The sequence below is a fragment of the Hydra viridissima genome, unplaced genomic scaffold, assembly GCF_058129835.1.
Source record: "Hydra viridissima isolate aposymbiotic clone 2 unplaced genomic scaffold, HvirCarnegie_v1 scaffold_6, whole genome shotgun sequence".
Taxonomy (NCBI): Eukaryota; Metazoa; Cnidaria; class Hydrozoa; order Anthoathecata; family Hydridae; genus Hydra; species Hydra viridissima.
Window position 1 is genome coordinate 18,357,249 of NW_028324305.1, and position 14,663 is coordinate 18,371,911.

Sequence of the window (14,663 nt, forward strand, 5' to 3'; positions counted from 1 at the left end):
TTTAAGACGCCAAAAAAGCGTAAAGAAAAGAAAGCATATGTTTTGGGTCAGAGAACTATTTAAAAAACTGGTTAAGCAAGGTGCGTTTAGTTCTTTGGTGCAAGAAATGATGCTATTTGGTAGGGAATTTTTTTTTATCGATACTTAAGAATGTCTCCTGACAGACTGGAACACCTTTTGTCATTAATCGGATTTTCAAATTTGTCTTAATCTATTCAATGTGTTAAAATGAAGCGGTTGTATTACTGTGCAAAAGGGGAGTGGAGTTTGTAAATTGTATGATTCACAGTCAGATGGGAAAAATATTGTCAAGTTCATAAAGAAAGCAATGGCTCATAAGTGTTTCAGAGAAGGTTAAAATAATTCCTCACAATGGCGATGTTTTGTAAACTTTATTGTTGTACAACAGTTATGTGTGGTTTCCATTAAAAAAATAAGCTGCGCGTTTTGCACAAAAAACACAATACTGTTGCAGAAAAAGACTTTTTTTCTGAAAAAAAACTCACAACCGCAGTTGTACAACATAAAATTTGTTGTACAACCCACGTTAAGTTGTGCAACTTACACTAGAAAATGTTTCCATTATAAAACAAAGTTGTTATGCAACTGTTGTACGACATTCCTACAACTATTGGAAACCAAGCTTATAAGAAATGGACGTGCAACCTATTGTTTTTTTTGCGAACCATGCTTGTTGCGCATTGTTACAAATCTTTTGTTTTAAACAATAGAAATTAAATTATATTAAAGTCTGTCGGATTCATCGAAACTTTTTGGTCTCGTCTAACCAGTCACATCAACTTCCTTTTAGTTATTCAAGATAACAGCAATAGAATCATGTTTTAAGCTTAATTTTATATAGCTAGATATTCTTAATACTTTTAGAAATAACGCTGATGATAATATAGAAATTGAGATCATTTACTTAACTACTTTAGTACATGTATAACTAGAGATATAGTAAATAATACAAAATATCATCTGGTTTTGTAGCTACCTAGAGCTTATTGGTTTCATGTCCTAAAAACTACTCCATCAACTATATTGTTGTAGACTTCTAGTTTATGAATATTATAGAATTTTCAATTTTTATGTCTAACAACAGAATATATAAAGTTAAGGATAAATAAGTTATACATAAATGAATGTAAATACAATAAAGAAAAAATTAACTTGTCACAGTTTTTAGCAAAGTCAATTTATGGCAAACCGCAAGACTAACTAAGTATTTAATTTTAACATAACTTGATTTATCAACTATATATAAACTAAATTTTATTTGACTATAACAAATGGGTCATTATGTGCCTTTTATGACAAATGAAATAATATATGAAATATGAAAAACGAAAACATGAAATATCTGGCCGCATTTTGCAAGATAATTATAAATTTGAATAACTTTTTAAAAGGTTTTGCTATATCAAATGAATTATAAAAAAGCCCATTAAAAAATACACCTACTAAAAAAATAATGCATAGTGGAATATATATTATGGAGCTTGTAGAATAGTCGAGGCAAAAAATGGCGACATATCGGAAAAAATACTTAAAAATTACATAAAATTAAGCCTGGTGAATGAAGGACCAATGATTTGAATAAAACCAGATCTTGACAAAAAATTTTATTTAAGCTTTTTTATATTTTGCTATACTTTTTTTAGTCATTTTAAAATTATCCTTACAGGTCTATTTTATTATTGACGTAACTTTGTTTATACGAAAAAAGTATCCAAATTTAGAAATGTTTATCTTGGAAAAATGGTGAAAATCTGTTCGTGCCGACAACTAATTTAAATTACCTTGGTGTAATTTGTTTAGTAATTTAGCGTAGTTATTTTATTCTGAACAGTCTTATTAAACAAATGCTATAAAAAACTAATACCACGTGATCAGAATTTCTGTTTTAAAACTGTGGGCAGCCATTTTAATAGATTTTTTTGTTGCCGGGTGAAAATTTAGAGTTTGTCGGAAACTCGCATGGCTCGCTGATTTTTGCGGCCTCTCTGATGTAAAACAATAGGTTGCACGTCCATCTCTTATAGTTCCATGCTAAAACCAAATGATTTCCACAATTATAATAGAAACTGAAAATCAGTTATGCAATATAGCATCTTTGAAAAAAAAGGGCTTAAAGAAGCAAACACTCTATCGATAACCAAACTTATATCTCGATAACTAATTTCAAAAGGAAATTAATTATCTAGATACAGATTTGGTAAACAAAGAGTGTTTTTATCTTACAAAGATTATGCTTCAATAAGTTAAATAATTCAATAAATGCGTACATATGGTACGTTAAATACGTATACCAATACAAAAATGACGCATTGTTTTAGAGATTTATATTAGCTTTCGTATAATTACCCAAAACCAAACGTAGTTAGACGTTTGTTGTACCGAGTTTTATCGTTTTTCAATAAGCAATGCGGGCTGTGGGACAATTTAAACGCTTATCTTTGGAATTATCTGGCATTCAATTGATATTTTTGATTTAATAAATTTTAACAATATTCTCTTTTTTTAAGCTCGTGCTTTTTGCATAAAATTCTCAGCATTCTATTTTTACGCTTTTGCGTGATGAAAAAATTAATCAGATAAAGGATAAATGACACTTTATTAACTTAAGAGATTTCTGTTTTTTATAAGAGATATTTAAGAAATCCGACATGCTTCTCGTTCACAAAGTTTATTAAGTTAATAATTAAATCGGGAGCTTTTTCAAAATATTTCACCTATTTTGAATCTGATATTTGGTGGAGCAACTATGGAATTATAAATTGCTAACGGTTTTTTGAGTATGAGGGGCCTTTTTTTCATCATACCCATAATCGTATCAATAAAAATTTTAATGCGCACTTGATTAATCAAGTGTTTGGTCAAATATAAAAAATTCATGTAATTTAATCATGAAAGTTTGAGCGTTGAGAAAAACGCTAAATTTATAGATTTGTGTGCTAATTTTATTGATTTGATTGATTATGTACTCCACTTATCTTTAGACAGATTTTAGCTTGGATCTGAGAGTGTTGCTTTTCTAGTATTATATTCCCTTCTAAAATCGAACCTAAACATTCAATAGCTAGATAAAAGAAAAATATTAATCAAATTAAATTATCGATATTAAAATTAATGATTACATCTCGTTCAGTCTAAAGAAAGTTGTGGTCTTAAACGATTTATTTAACAATATACCGTACTTCGTGGTGAGAGCATGCGAATGCGTGTTTACATGATACCCATTGGATAAAACAAAATAAAACAATCATTTTGATAAGAATCAATTGGATTTTTGTTTATTAAATCGAACTAAATAGAGAGCAGTGCCAACACGCAAAAATTGATTCGGCTTTATTTCACTGAATGAAAAAGATTTATTGTTTTCTTGTAATAAACTTTATAAGTCCTTAATCTGTCATTTTTCTTACAATTGACGTCACTCGATTGTTATTTTTCTTACCTATATATTTTCTTGCTGTAAACAATACCTCGATTGTAACTAGAAATGCTGTGTAAAAACTCGTCGCCAAGCATTTAAAACGTCTCTATATACTTACAAGATAGTTTAAGATTTCTATTATGAAAAAAATCGTGCAATTAATTGTATTTATCTGTTAATAATTGCCTCAATTAGTATCAACAAATATGATAGTATACAATACAGCTTACAATCAAGAGGTATCAACTAGGATCTCGACAGATGGTATTTTAGTAAGTACATCAAATAATCAACCATCTTACTTATCTACTCATGAAAATAATTTATACGGCTACAAACATGCGCATTCTTATGACGAACTTAATTTAAGTGTTTCTGATGGCACGTCGTTGCCGCAGCTTCCGTTTTATCAGCCTGTTTCACCGTTGCAACCGTCAAACGGCGAATTAGAAAATATTGTTAAAAACAACGGTAAGTTATAAACAAAAACATTTTGAGTGGTTGATTTGAATTGTGAAATGAATTTAAAGAAACTTTTTAAATGTACATACCGTGGTGTGACCTAACAAAGTCCTATGCTTTAAGAAAGTCCTAATTTAAGAAATGACAAATTTCGTTTATATAAAAGAAACATTTGCTGAAAATAACTCTGTTGTTTTATCTAGATATCTAGTTAGATAGAATAACTATATATTTTTTTCTAAGTGTTTATTTTATGTATACAAAATTTGTCATTTCTTAAATTAGGACTTTCTTAAAGCATTGGGCTTTGTTAGGTTTCACCACGGTACCTTTTTTTTTTTTTTTAAACTGTGAATCAACTTTTCTGCTGATAAACTACTTTTACCTGAAAAATTATTAACAAATTTAATTTATGAGCACAAAAAATTTTCTACTCATCAGTAATCACTTTTGAAAACTGTTTTTATCCCGATCAGTGATTACAAATACGAATTCAGAAGATTTTATAGATAAAAGAACAACGAGCATTTCTCTTTTTATTTTTTTTTTCCAGATTTAAATGCAACCATAAAATGTGAACCTGAAGAAAACATTTCAGATTCAGCAACAAATAAAAGTAGAAAATCTCGAAATCCAAGAACAATTTACAGCAGCTATCAACTGCGCGAACTTAACCGAAGATTCTTGAAAGCGCAGTATCTTTCTCTTCCGGAGAAAGCAGAACTGGCCGGTATATCGCTCATTTTTTCAAATCATTCTCGTTTCATTGTCAATTCAACTGAAATAAAATAACTTTTACGTTCAAACGTTTGTCTCAAAACATAATAAGTAGGAGCATGACAAAAAACTTGACTTTAATTTCTTCTCTATTCCAGAAACGCTTGGTTTAACACCGACTCAAGTTAAAATTTGGTTTCAAAACAAGAGATCAAAATTCAAGAAAGTAATTAGAGCAAATACAAATTTTCAAGCATTAATTCCATCCAATCAAAACTCGAGCGGAGATTTTCAAATCACTTGGGGTGAAAATATGAAACAAACGTTAGCAACATCAACATTTAGTTCTATTTCACAGTTTCCGAGTCAATTTTTAGCACAAAATTTATGGTACTCTTCACATCAATTACCTTCTGAACATAACAACAGGACATAAATATAAACAAGAAGCAACATGTAGTTGCCTTTTCTTAATATTATACTATGTGAAAATACTAACTTCTTTTAGTTAGGGCAGGAAATACCTAGTAGTATTTTAGTCAACAAATGAAGAAACAGAAAGATAAATATTTTTGTATAAATTTGTCTAATCTCTTTAAACTAATGAAATTTTTTTACTTATTGAGTGGCTCATTTGCAATTCATAATTTTTCTAGAAACAACTTTGATATAAAATGAAATAATATCTCATATTCTTAGAAAAAGTAGCATAAAAATTCTTTCACTCAAAATTTGTCAACAAACTATCCCATTAAATTAAACTCAGCATTTTTTAAAACATTAATCATTATCTCTCAAATGATACCAATCATTTCATAGGTTTAGTATATTTCCAGACTAAAAACAATTTATGATAAATTTTTTGAAGGTTAGTTAATCTACTTTTACTTTCATACCAGTTCAGTAGTTCAACAGTAGCATAAGCAGGATTCCTTAACAAGGAGAAAGGGAGAACCCAGGGGTATGCATATGATATGCAAGAATTTACCTATAGCAATTACTAACATTTCAACACCAACTCTTACTGACAGCCTTATAATTTTCATAGTTTTCTAACACAAAACAAATAAAACAAGGTGAGCAAGATAGATAAACAAAAAGAAAAGCAATTTAAAAATTTAAAAGATAACATACACAATTGCTATTTGTAGTTTGAAAGCTGAGAGTTTTCAGGTTAATCAACTTAATAATAATCGGAGAAAAAATCAGCATGACAGTGAAACATACTTATAATTTAATGAGATAATCTTTTCAGACTACTACTATTAGACTAAAAAGTAGTTTCATTTACAAAAACATAGTTAAATTTATACAGACTATTAAAAGTCACCAGATTACAATCAATAGTAGAAGCAAAATTTCCAAAATTCAAAAAGCCATTTTGGATATGCTTCAAAATTGTTTTATATTTTTATGTTTTACATTATTATGTTTTAAAACAATAATAAACAATAAAGTTCAATGAATCTTTCAGTTTTCTTTACTTCTACTAAATTTAAAAATTCAATTAAAGTATAATATATGTAATTTAATTTATTCATTCACTTATCCCCCTCTCCTCCCTCCTAAAAACCCATATGAGAGTGTATTTGTACTTAATTCTACCATACTTTTGATAAAGCATTCCTCCTTTAGAACATGTAAAGCCTCCTTTAGAACATGTAAATTTTTTTTTTGTTGAACTGCTTGTTAAATGTTAGACAATAATCCTCTAAAGGCACAATAAACAACAACAAAAAGAACTTTCGAAAATTTACTAAATAAATGCATAACAATTATACAGCTTTTAAATCATACTTTGACAAGTATTCATTCAACTCTTTTTTTAAATCAAAGTTTATCAAACTAAAATCATGACTGTGTAATGACTTACTCATTGGAATGTACTTTCTGGCTATAATGTTTATTTGCCTCTCTTTGCATGGCTTTCCCTGACTGTTGATATCCACCAAGCTACTTTTATAAAATTTTAAAAACTCTTTAAAACTACTTTCATTTTCAGCAAGCACTAAGCTATATATTACATTTGTCCAATGAAGGAGCCTAATATTAACCTTAAAGCTTGTTGCAGCCTTTTTTAAAAACTTAAAGTAACGAGTTTCACATCGAATATGGTTTATTAAGAATAAACACACAAATAGATGTTCAAAGGTTTCTGGACATAAACTTTTTGTACTAGATATTTCAATGTCATCATGTGAAATTGTTGTAGACCAGAATTCATGAAAGCCTTTGGGAACCCAAGACAGAATATTGAAAAGTGAAGCCTCCCCAATATCAAGAAGGATTCTAAACTTTTTAAGAATTTCATTTTTAAACAAGATCGAAATGTTCTTGTCAATAAATCTTGTCGATTCAATACTAAACATGACTTGTTTAGGATCAGAAAACCATTCAAAGATATCTGGAGAATTTATGGAAACTTGCAAATGAAGTTTTATATCATTTTTTAATAAAGTGTTAAGAACTATAATAAACTTGCTAAATACTTCAGACTTTTCAATATTACCAATAACTAAAAGCTCTCCTTCAATACAAAAATAACTTCTCAACATTGATAAATCGTTTTGCAACTCATTTTCCATTCTTGTATCTAACTTTTTATTTTTTATTCCTTAGAAGTTTTTGTTAGTAAAAATGCGGAACAAAGCCATAAGCCAAAACATCGCTTGTTTCAATAAGCGTACTCGAGAAAAAAGTTTTAAAAACAATAATGCAGTTTTTTTCAGGGCTGTGGAGTCGGAGTCGGAGCTCATTTTGGCTGGAGTCGGAGTCGGAAAAATTGTACCGACTCCGACTCCGGTTTAAAAAAAATCTTTCAAAGTTTCATAATTTTCATAAGGATTTTATAGATGTTACAAAACTACAAGTCCCAGGATGGTCTGAAAGCTGTAGGATATCCAGACACAATGGGAATTGTAGTTTGCAACAACTGGAGGACAAGGAGTTTGACATGTTATTTTTAGGCCTTTAAAACAGTGATAAGCAATAGGGTATTTTGCTGCTTTTCACTGAGAATCATATATCACCTCCCTTGCGCTTTCCTCTACCTTCCCTTAAACTATATAACTTCATGATCCCCTAACTCCCGACTTAAATTGTCTGGCACTGTGCTACATATTCTTAGTAGAAAGCTAGGCGTGCCACCACCAAGCACCAAAGAGTTGCTCCACAAACAGAAAAACTGTAAGTATTCAATTAACTTTGTTTCTCTGGAGAGAGAGAATATTAGAAAATTAGTGATTGAAGAAGCTGTTAAACAAAAAGAAGAACTTAATGAATGTCTCAAGGGACGCTTTGTGTTTCTTAACAGAGTGAACTATTTTGCAATCAATGTTTAATTCTTTTTTTAAAAAAATAAAGCAGTTACCAAGATATTGGCAGTAAAAGACGCCAAAACTAATCACACCAGCGAATTTCTCTAGGTCTTAGTAGAAAAGATTCTTAAAGAATATGAACTTAAAGAAGAACAAGTTCTTTCATGTTTGAAATATTGTCCAACTGACAATATTTCAAACATGATTTTGACAAATTCATAATGTTATTAGCGACTGCATAAGAGTTTATTGCATAACAAGAGTTCAGAAAAGTTGTTTGTTCAGAAATTGTTTTCTTATAAATATTGTTTAAAGCACTAAGTGGTTGGATTATTTGTAGCATAGTGATGAAATAGCCAATGTTAACATTTTACTACAGTTATTTGTTGTTACAAACAAATAACTGTAGTAAAACAAACAACTATTTGTTGTTAGAAATTGGTTACTTATGAAGGAGTCGGAGTCGGAGTCGGGAGTCGGAGACGGTGTCGGTCCATGAAATCAAGGGGTCGGAGTCGGAGTCGGAGTCGGAACAGCAGCTTACCGACTCCACAGCCCTGGTTTTTTTACAGAAATATCGTGGCACCTTGGAAAAAAATTTGTCACAAAAAATAACAGTTCTGCGCCTATTTCGGTGTAAATAATAGTAGTACATAGATGGGGCTCTGGAAGCAGTTTATTTCAAGGACCAAAATGAGTTAAGGAACAACAAATTTCATATGTAGCGCTTTGGTGGCATTCAGTTTTTGTTTAATACTTTTGATTGATTACTTTTGCCAATGTTTTTGGAGCCAATGGGTTTTTTTTTGCTACTGCTTTTGATAAGATATCAATTTTTTTTATAAGATATCAGTTTTTTATATTTTATATTTCAATAAGTTTTTAGATTGTAATACCGATTAGTTTTCGCTACTACATTTTATTGTAGTGGTTTCACGCATTGCTAATCAAGCAAGTTGGAAACTTCTTTCATTTGGCTCCAGTCGTGAAAATGATTTACCAGTTAACTGAAATTGCTGACTGAGATTGTAATTAAATTTTTAGTTGTAATAATGAATGATATAGTCGCAATTTTAGGGAAAAGTGACCACTGTGCGTCAATACTAATGAAGAGTTTTCAGCTCAGCCCAGGTCATAACAGCTCTATAGTTAGTAATCCTTTGCCCTTTTGTTAGGTACATATCCACAAACTGAGTTTGAAAATGCTCTCGAAGCACGTGAACAATGATCAATGAACAATAGATCTTTTCTTCCAGCGGTGTGGCGTTTGTGTGTACAGTGGTATAGTATGTGATGGCTTTTCATCAACGACAGTGTGTAATGGGGTTCAAAAACAGTTTCTTGAAGTATTTTCTCTTCGAATGTTACAAGTTGGTGGAGACTATTACGTAAAGTCTGAACTAATTGTGTTAGCATACAAACCTCTTATTCTAGATCACCGTCTTTTCGAGTTGCAATTTAAACTTGCAATCATTTCAAATCACGAAGCTGTTGTGTTGTAAAATAAAGAATAATATATGCAAGTGCACCTGAAATATCAAGAACATGGCGGTTTTTACTGGATAAGCATCATGGAAATTGAGGCAAACCAATTCGGAAACAAATTTCAATGCAGGAGGACAACAACAAAAAAAATTTCGACCTCTTCATTGGTGGTTTATAAAACGGACATCCTAACCGGAGTCATCGCAGGCTCACTAGTAGCTAGTAGTATTAGCATTGCTGCTGGTGTTAGTCTTGCAGCTGAACGAGCTGCATGCGATATTAATTTCTCCATCCAAACGCTTTGCTTGAAAACAATACTATATGCTTTTTTCGTTCATCATAGAGGCACAGAGATCAATTTTTAAATGTCCTTACTCCAACTGAGAAGACAGCATTCAAGTTTTTCATACAGGTTTGTGAAAATTGTCTTGCAAAAAATAAGCCTCCGTAGTTTAAAGATGGGATCAAGAAATTTATTGACGCCTTTAGGAATGTCCCTAAAGCTACACTTCCTGCATTTTTCATATCAACTTTTTTCCAGATAATCTTGGAGCGGTTAGTGACAAGCAAGGAGTAAGTTTTCACCAAGTCATCCAAGCAATTGAAACCCTTTTGGAACGAGAACATGATGCTAGACCATTAATGGACGCTGTATCGAGAAATTCCTGAAGATATACATAAAAAGAAGACAAAAGATTTTTATTAATACTTTCATAATCAATGTAAGTATTTAACTCTTTATGCATAACTTTGTTTAATTTGAGTATATAAAATGTATTATTTTAAAATGAAAGCAAAGTGGAAATCCTTTTACCAACAATGTCACATCGACTATGTAATGTAGAAAATGCGCAAATTAAAGCCAATGTAAAAAGTTGATTATAATGTTGCAGAGGTAAAAGAACCCATAAACAACATGTTTCAACTTAAAAACAACAACAGAATTGTGAATCCAAATGAAGATGTTTTTAAATGGCTAAGACACACAGTTCAAATGTCCAAGCGCAAAATAGAACGTTTACCTTCGGTAGTGATACCTGAATCGTAGCAGCGGACTCAAAACAAAAATATTACAAATGCACTAATCTTTCATTTGAAACATACAAAAGCCGATTTAACGTTATACGTAAGTGTCAACTCTATATACGATAAGAGTGAACACATACGATAAGACAGGAAAACTGACTTTCAAAAATTTGATCAAAATTAGTACATAAATGATTTAAGTTTCAGGTTAAGAAAAATTTTAATCAAACCCTTAAAATATTATATTTGTGGTGGCAAAAAATTGATTTCTAATGCTTTCGCACTTTTTTAGTTATCTATTATATACTTTTTTATAACTTTATTTATGACTTTTCGTTAAATCCACGGTAGGTGTGGAAACGAGCCTATTTGGTGTATGAGATGTTTTTATTTTATTATTGCATATTATTGCATATACATATTTGTTATTGTAGCTTGTGATGCAAACATAATATTAAATTAAACTGTTCCGGTAAATAAACGCCATTTCTTTGACTCCTTTTTTTATATCTCTAATTTATATGAATTTTTAAAACAAAACCATTTCTCGGTCAATCGATCTAATACATGTGTTATGCTTTTATTGTAATGCAGTGATACATTTTCCATTTGAAGATTGCTCAATTTCAGATCTTTAGTGATTTACAGAAAATTTAAGAAAGAATAAATAACACAAAAAAAATCTTGTTTTTAACTTTAATGTTTGTGTGGAGTTGAAACTTCTACTTTAAAGTGTACTTTGTATTATCTTTCTTTGCTTGCCATTTGATTGCCATGTTTTAATGCCGGAGCTTATTGCTCATTACCCAAGCATGGCGGGTAGAGAATCGATGAAGAAAATTAGAGCCCTTTAGCTTGCTGTTATGAAAAACCTCCGAATACTTCTAAAGGCTGTAGATCCTGGTCTTCAATGAGTTAGTTTTCTTCCAACCCGATCCAGATTTTAATTCAACCATCTTAAAGTGTGAATGCTTGGCAACCTGAGTAACAATTTTTTGTTTTTCGTGCCAAACAAGAAACCAAAGTTGACCTAAGGAATGAAAAGTTAAGAGAGTCTATAATTATAACTTAAGGAGCTCGGAACTGGAAAAAGTTCCCGAGGCTTTTTCATATTTCCTAGTGTATTGAATAAGACAAACTCAAATTCTTATCAAAATCGATGTAAGGGTATTCTAATTTCTATAACGAAGTGTGATAGAAACAAGAATTTAACAGACCGAATCAATAGCCCACAGCTCATCTGCGCGCCGATATCAACGGTGCCATCAAGTAGCTGTGTTTCTGCGAAGAAGGGTCTTTTCATCATTACTTGAATCAAAGCAGATTAGCTGTTAGAAGAAATACTTTTATGATATGAAATTAAATCGAAGTTGACGATGTTGGATGAAGTTTAATATGTTGGTAATAATTGAATACAAAAAGTTATTTACTTCAACTTCTTTTACCTTCTGGTTCAGCTGAGTTCTCATTGGATTGTACACGGCTTGACCCAGGTACATCAATTTGAGGTGGTTGGACATGTCTGATGTCAACGAATCTGTCCAGCGTGTGGAGAAGTTAAACACTTTGCAGATAAATCTGTCTGCTTTTGGACCTTCATTAAAAAAATCCCACATGGCGGTGTTCAGGCTTGCCGCTCGCTTTCTGACAGGTATTCAAACTTCACCTACAGGCAAAGTCCACTTTTTGCCCTTTGGTGTTGACACTCCACTGACACCACTTTAATTTCAAAATTGTTTTTCACCTCAGGCTGAGACATCTTAACAGGTAAGTCGAACTTTGAAAACTTCCGGCTGGCTTATGACCAAAAATGAAATACTTAAGATTTGACAAGTTGTGGCATGATCGTCTGGTAACACTGCTCGACAGCAACTAAACAACGATTCGTTTCCACTTCGACGAAGTTAACGGTGGTTTTCGAACTTCTGAAACTTCGCTTCGAATCTTTTCGTTTATCATCGATTTTTGAAATCGTCAAAGTTTTTCTCCAACCCTTTGGCGATATATTATCGTTAATGTTATAGCAGTCGCGATACATTCTGCTATATCTTTGGCGAATATACACTTGCGTCTCAGAAACGTTCTTTAACTGCTCTTGTGAAGAAAGTTTGTCATCGGTATTTTGGCTGCAAAATTTGTGACCAAGACAACGAATGGACGCCTCACAACTGCTGCACAACATGCGCTATCAATCTAAGACCCTGGTTTAGAAGCACTCGCAAAAGTATGCCGTTTGCTGTTCCGATGATCTGGCGAGAACAAAAAGATTATGTGACGGACTGTTATTTTGTTTGACTAATTTAACTGATCTCTCTTCCAAAAACAAGAAGCCAACTGATATCCTAATCTGTCTTCAGCAATGAGACCTGTGCAACATGACAACAGCCTCCCAATTCCGAAACCACCCGAGGATTAGACCTTAGACAAACCAGATGAAGAAACTCCATTGTAGGATACTGACAGTGAAATTGAAGCAGATTTTGAATTACCCTCGTTAGGTGATCTACATCTGATAACTCAGTCAGAATTGAACGAAATTTGGTCAGAGATTTGGATCTGTCAAAATCAAAAGCCAAGTTGCTGGGTTCCAGAGTGCAGGGATGGTGACTGCTGTCACCAGGTACGAAATTACTTATGTTTAGAAGCCGACATCATGATATCACCAAATTGTTTGCACAAGTTGACAGTCTCTATTTTTATTGTAACATTGAAGGATTGTTCTCGGCCTTGGGTTTTGATCACAATCCGGAAGAGCAGCGTCTCTTCATTGATTTATCAATTCCGGAAATATTTAGAATTGTGCTTGGGATTCTTTGCCCTGCTGAAAAACAAATCCGTGATCCACAAGTCGTTTCCCAAACGCAAACGGATGTTGTTGGAGCATTTTATGGTATATTTTTTTTGTCTATAATGTATTCAATTTGCTCAATACTACCAACTTTGTTCCCTGCAAGGCATCCCCAGACCATAACCGACCCTCCTCTGTTGGAATAACACATTGGTTAATTATACGCTCGCCGACTAAATGTGAAACATATTGTCGACGGCGTCCTTAAAAATTTTAACCTTTGATTCATCCGTGAACAAAACCTTAACCCACTTTTCAGTTGTCAAATCTTTATATATTAACTCTAATTTTTTTATTTAACTTAATTTTTTTAATTAACTCAATTTTTTAACTTTGTGTTGTTTACCTTTGTGTTATTGTTGTTTTAAACTTGTGTTGTGTTGTTTGTGTTGTTGTTTAATGTTTTATGAGGCAACACAACCTGTTAAACCGTAGTTATGCAAACGTTGGTATATAGTTGAAAGAGATGCTTATGTATTTTCGTGCTTTCTGCGTGAGTTGGTTTCAAATTTGAGAGCTGTGAGTGCTTTGAACGCAGATGAACTTCTCCTCTTGTTTTGAAGTTGCTTTATGCCTTCCAGACCAATGACTATTACACCAATTTTTGCGCTTTCTATGCAACGCTCCCATGACTGCACTTTGAGTTTTTGAAGCAACTTTTTGCGTTGAATAACCTTCTTTGTCTAACTCCACAATGACTACTTGTGTTTCTACATTTAATTCTGTTCTTCGACCATTTTTTTTACTATCAAGGCATAAAAAATGTATTTTTGTCATATTTTAAAAGTTTAGATGACAAATGTCAATGTATACAACAGTTGTCAATTTAGATGACAATGTTTCTGTCATCGTTACTGTATTTATTACGAAAAATGTTCTACTCATCTTTGTGCAGAACCGTTTAAAATATGTTTTGAGTAAATTCTTGCACGAAGATGATTTATAGCATCCACTGAAATCCTATGAAACAATACATCTCGTTGAAACAAATAATAAAATCTAAAACAGCCTCTCTTTCATTTCAATTTTGAATGTGTTTAAATCTTTTACTTGGGATCGACAATGAACGAACAAAGATAATCTGATCAATGTCTACTAGGATAGAATGCTAACTTGCAGCGCATCTCGACTATGAAAGGGTTAATGACATATTTACAAATATAAAATGGAAAAAAAAAAGATTATTAACCCGTTGACGGACACTTACGTCTATAGCCGTCAAACCGAAGTTCACTACGTAGCATGACGGCAATAGCCGCAACCTAATTAAAATGCTGAATTAATCAAAACTAAGTTTATTTAGAAAAAGTAAAACTATACTTCTAATATTCTAAAAATTTCAAAAACATATAGTGTTAATTTTCGAACT

At 31.8% G+C, this 14,663-nt stretch overlaps 2 protein-coding genes across 2 annotated transcripts; one reads left to right on the forward strand and one right to left on the reverse strand.

The window, feature by feature from the left end:
* The first annotated feature begins 3,477 nt into the window (after window positions 1-3,477).
* LOC145190134 (homeobox protein DLL-4-like) lies at window positions 3,478-5,723 on the forward strand. The gene is made up of 3 exons (XM_080066912.2): window positions 3,478-3,910; window positions 4,455-4,631; window positions 4,777-5,723. The coding sequence occupies exons 1-3, from the start codon at window positions 3,646-3,648 to the stop codon at window positions 5,052-5,054; spliced, it is 720 nt and encodes a 239-aa protein (XP_079923038.2). The 5' UTR covers window positions 3,478-3,645; the 3' UTR covers window positions 5,055-5,723.
* On the reverse strand, window positions 4,435-7,300 carry LOC149887352 (RWD domain-containing protein 3-like). Its single transcript, XM_090091371.1, has one exon. It carries the CDS (start codon window positions 7,201-7,203, stop codon window positions 6,394-6,396), a length of 810 nt encoding a protein of 269 aa, XP_089947497.1. The 5' UTR covers window positions 7,204-7,300; the 3' UTR covers window positions 4,435-6,393.
* Window positions 7,301-14,663: the final 7,363 nt, after the last annotated feature.

Excerpts from the sequence above, each read along its gene's own strand:
- LOC149887352 (XM_090091371.1), bottom strand. The coding sequence starts at position 7,203 with ATGGAAAATGAGTTGCAAAACGATTTATCAATGTTGAGAAGTTATTTT.
- LOC145190134 (XM_080066912.2), top strand. The coding sequence starts at position 3,646 with ATGATAGTATACAATACAGCTTACAATCAAGAGGTATCAACTAGGATC. Across the intron at positions 3,911-4,454 it reads AAATATTGTTAAAAACAACG|ATTTAAATGCAACCATAAAA; the intron begins GTAAGTTATAAA and ends TTTTTTTTCCAG. Across the intron at positions 4,632-4,776 it reads GGAGAAAGCAGAACTGGCCG|AAACGCTTGGTTTAACACCG; the intron begins GTATATCGCTCA and ends TCTCTATTCCAG.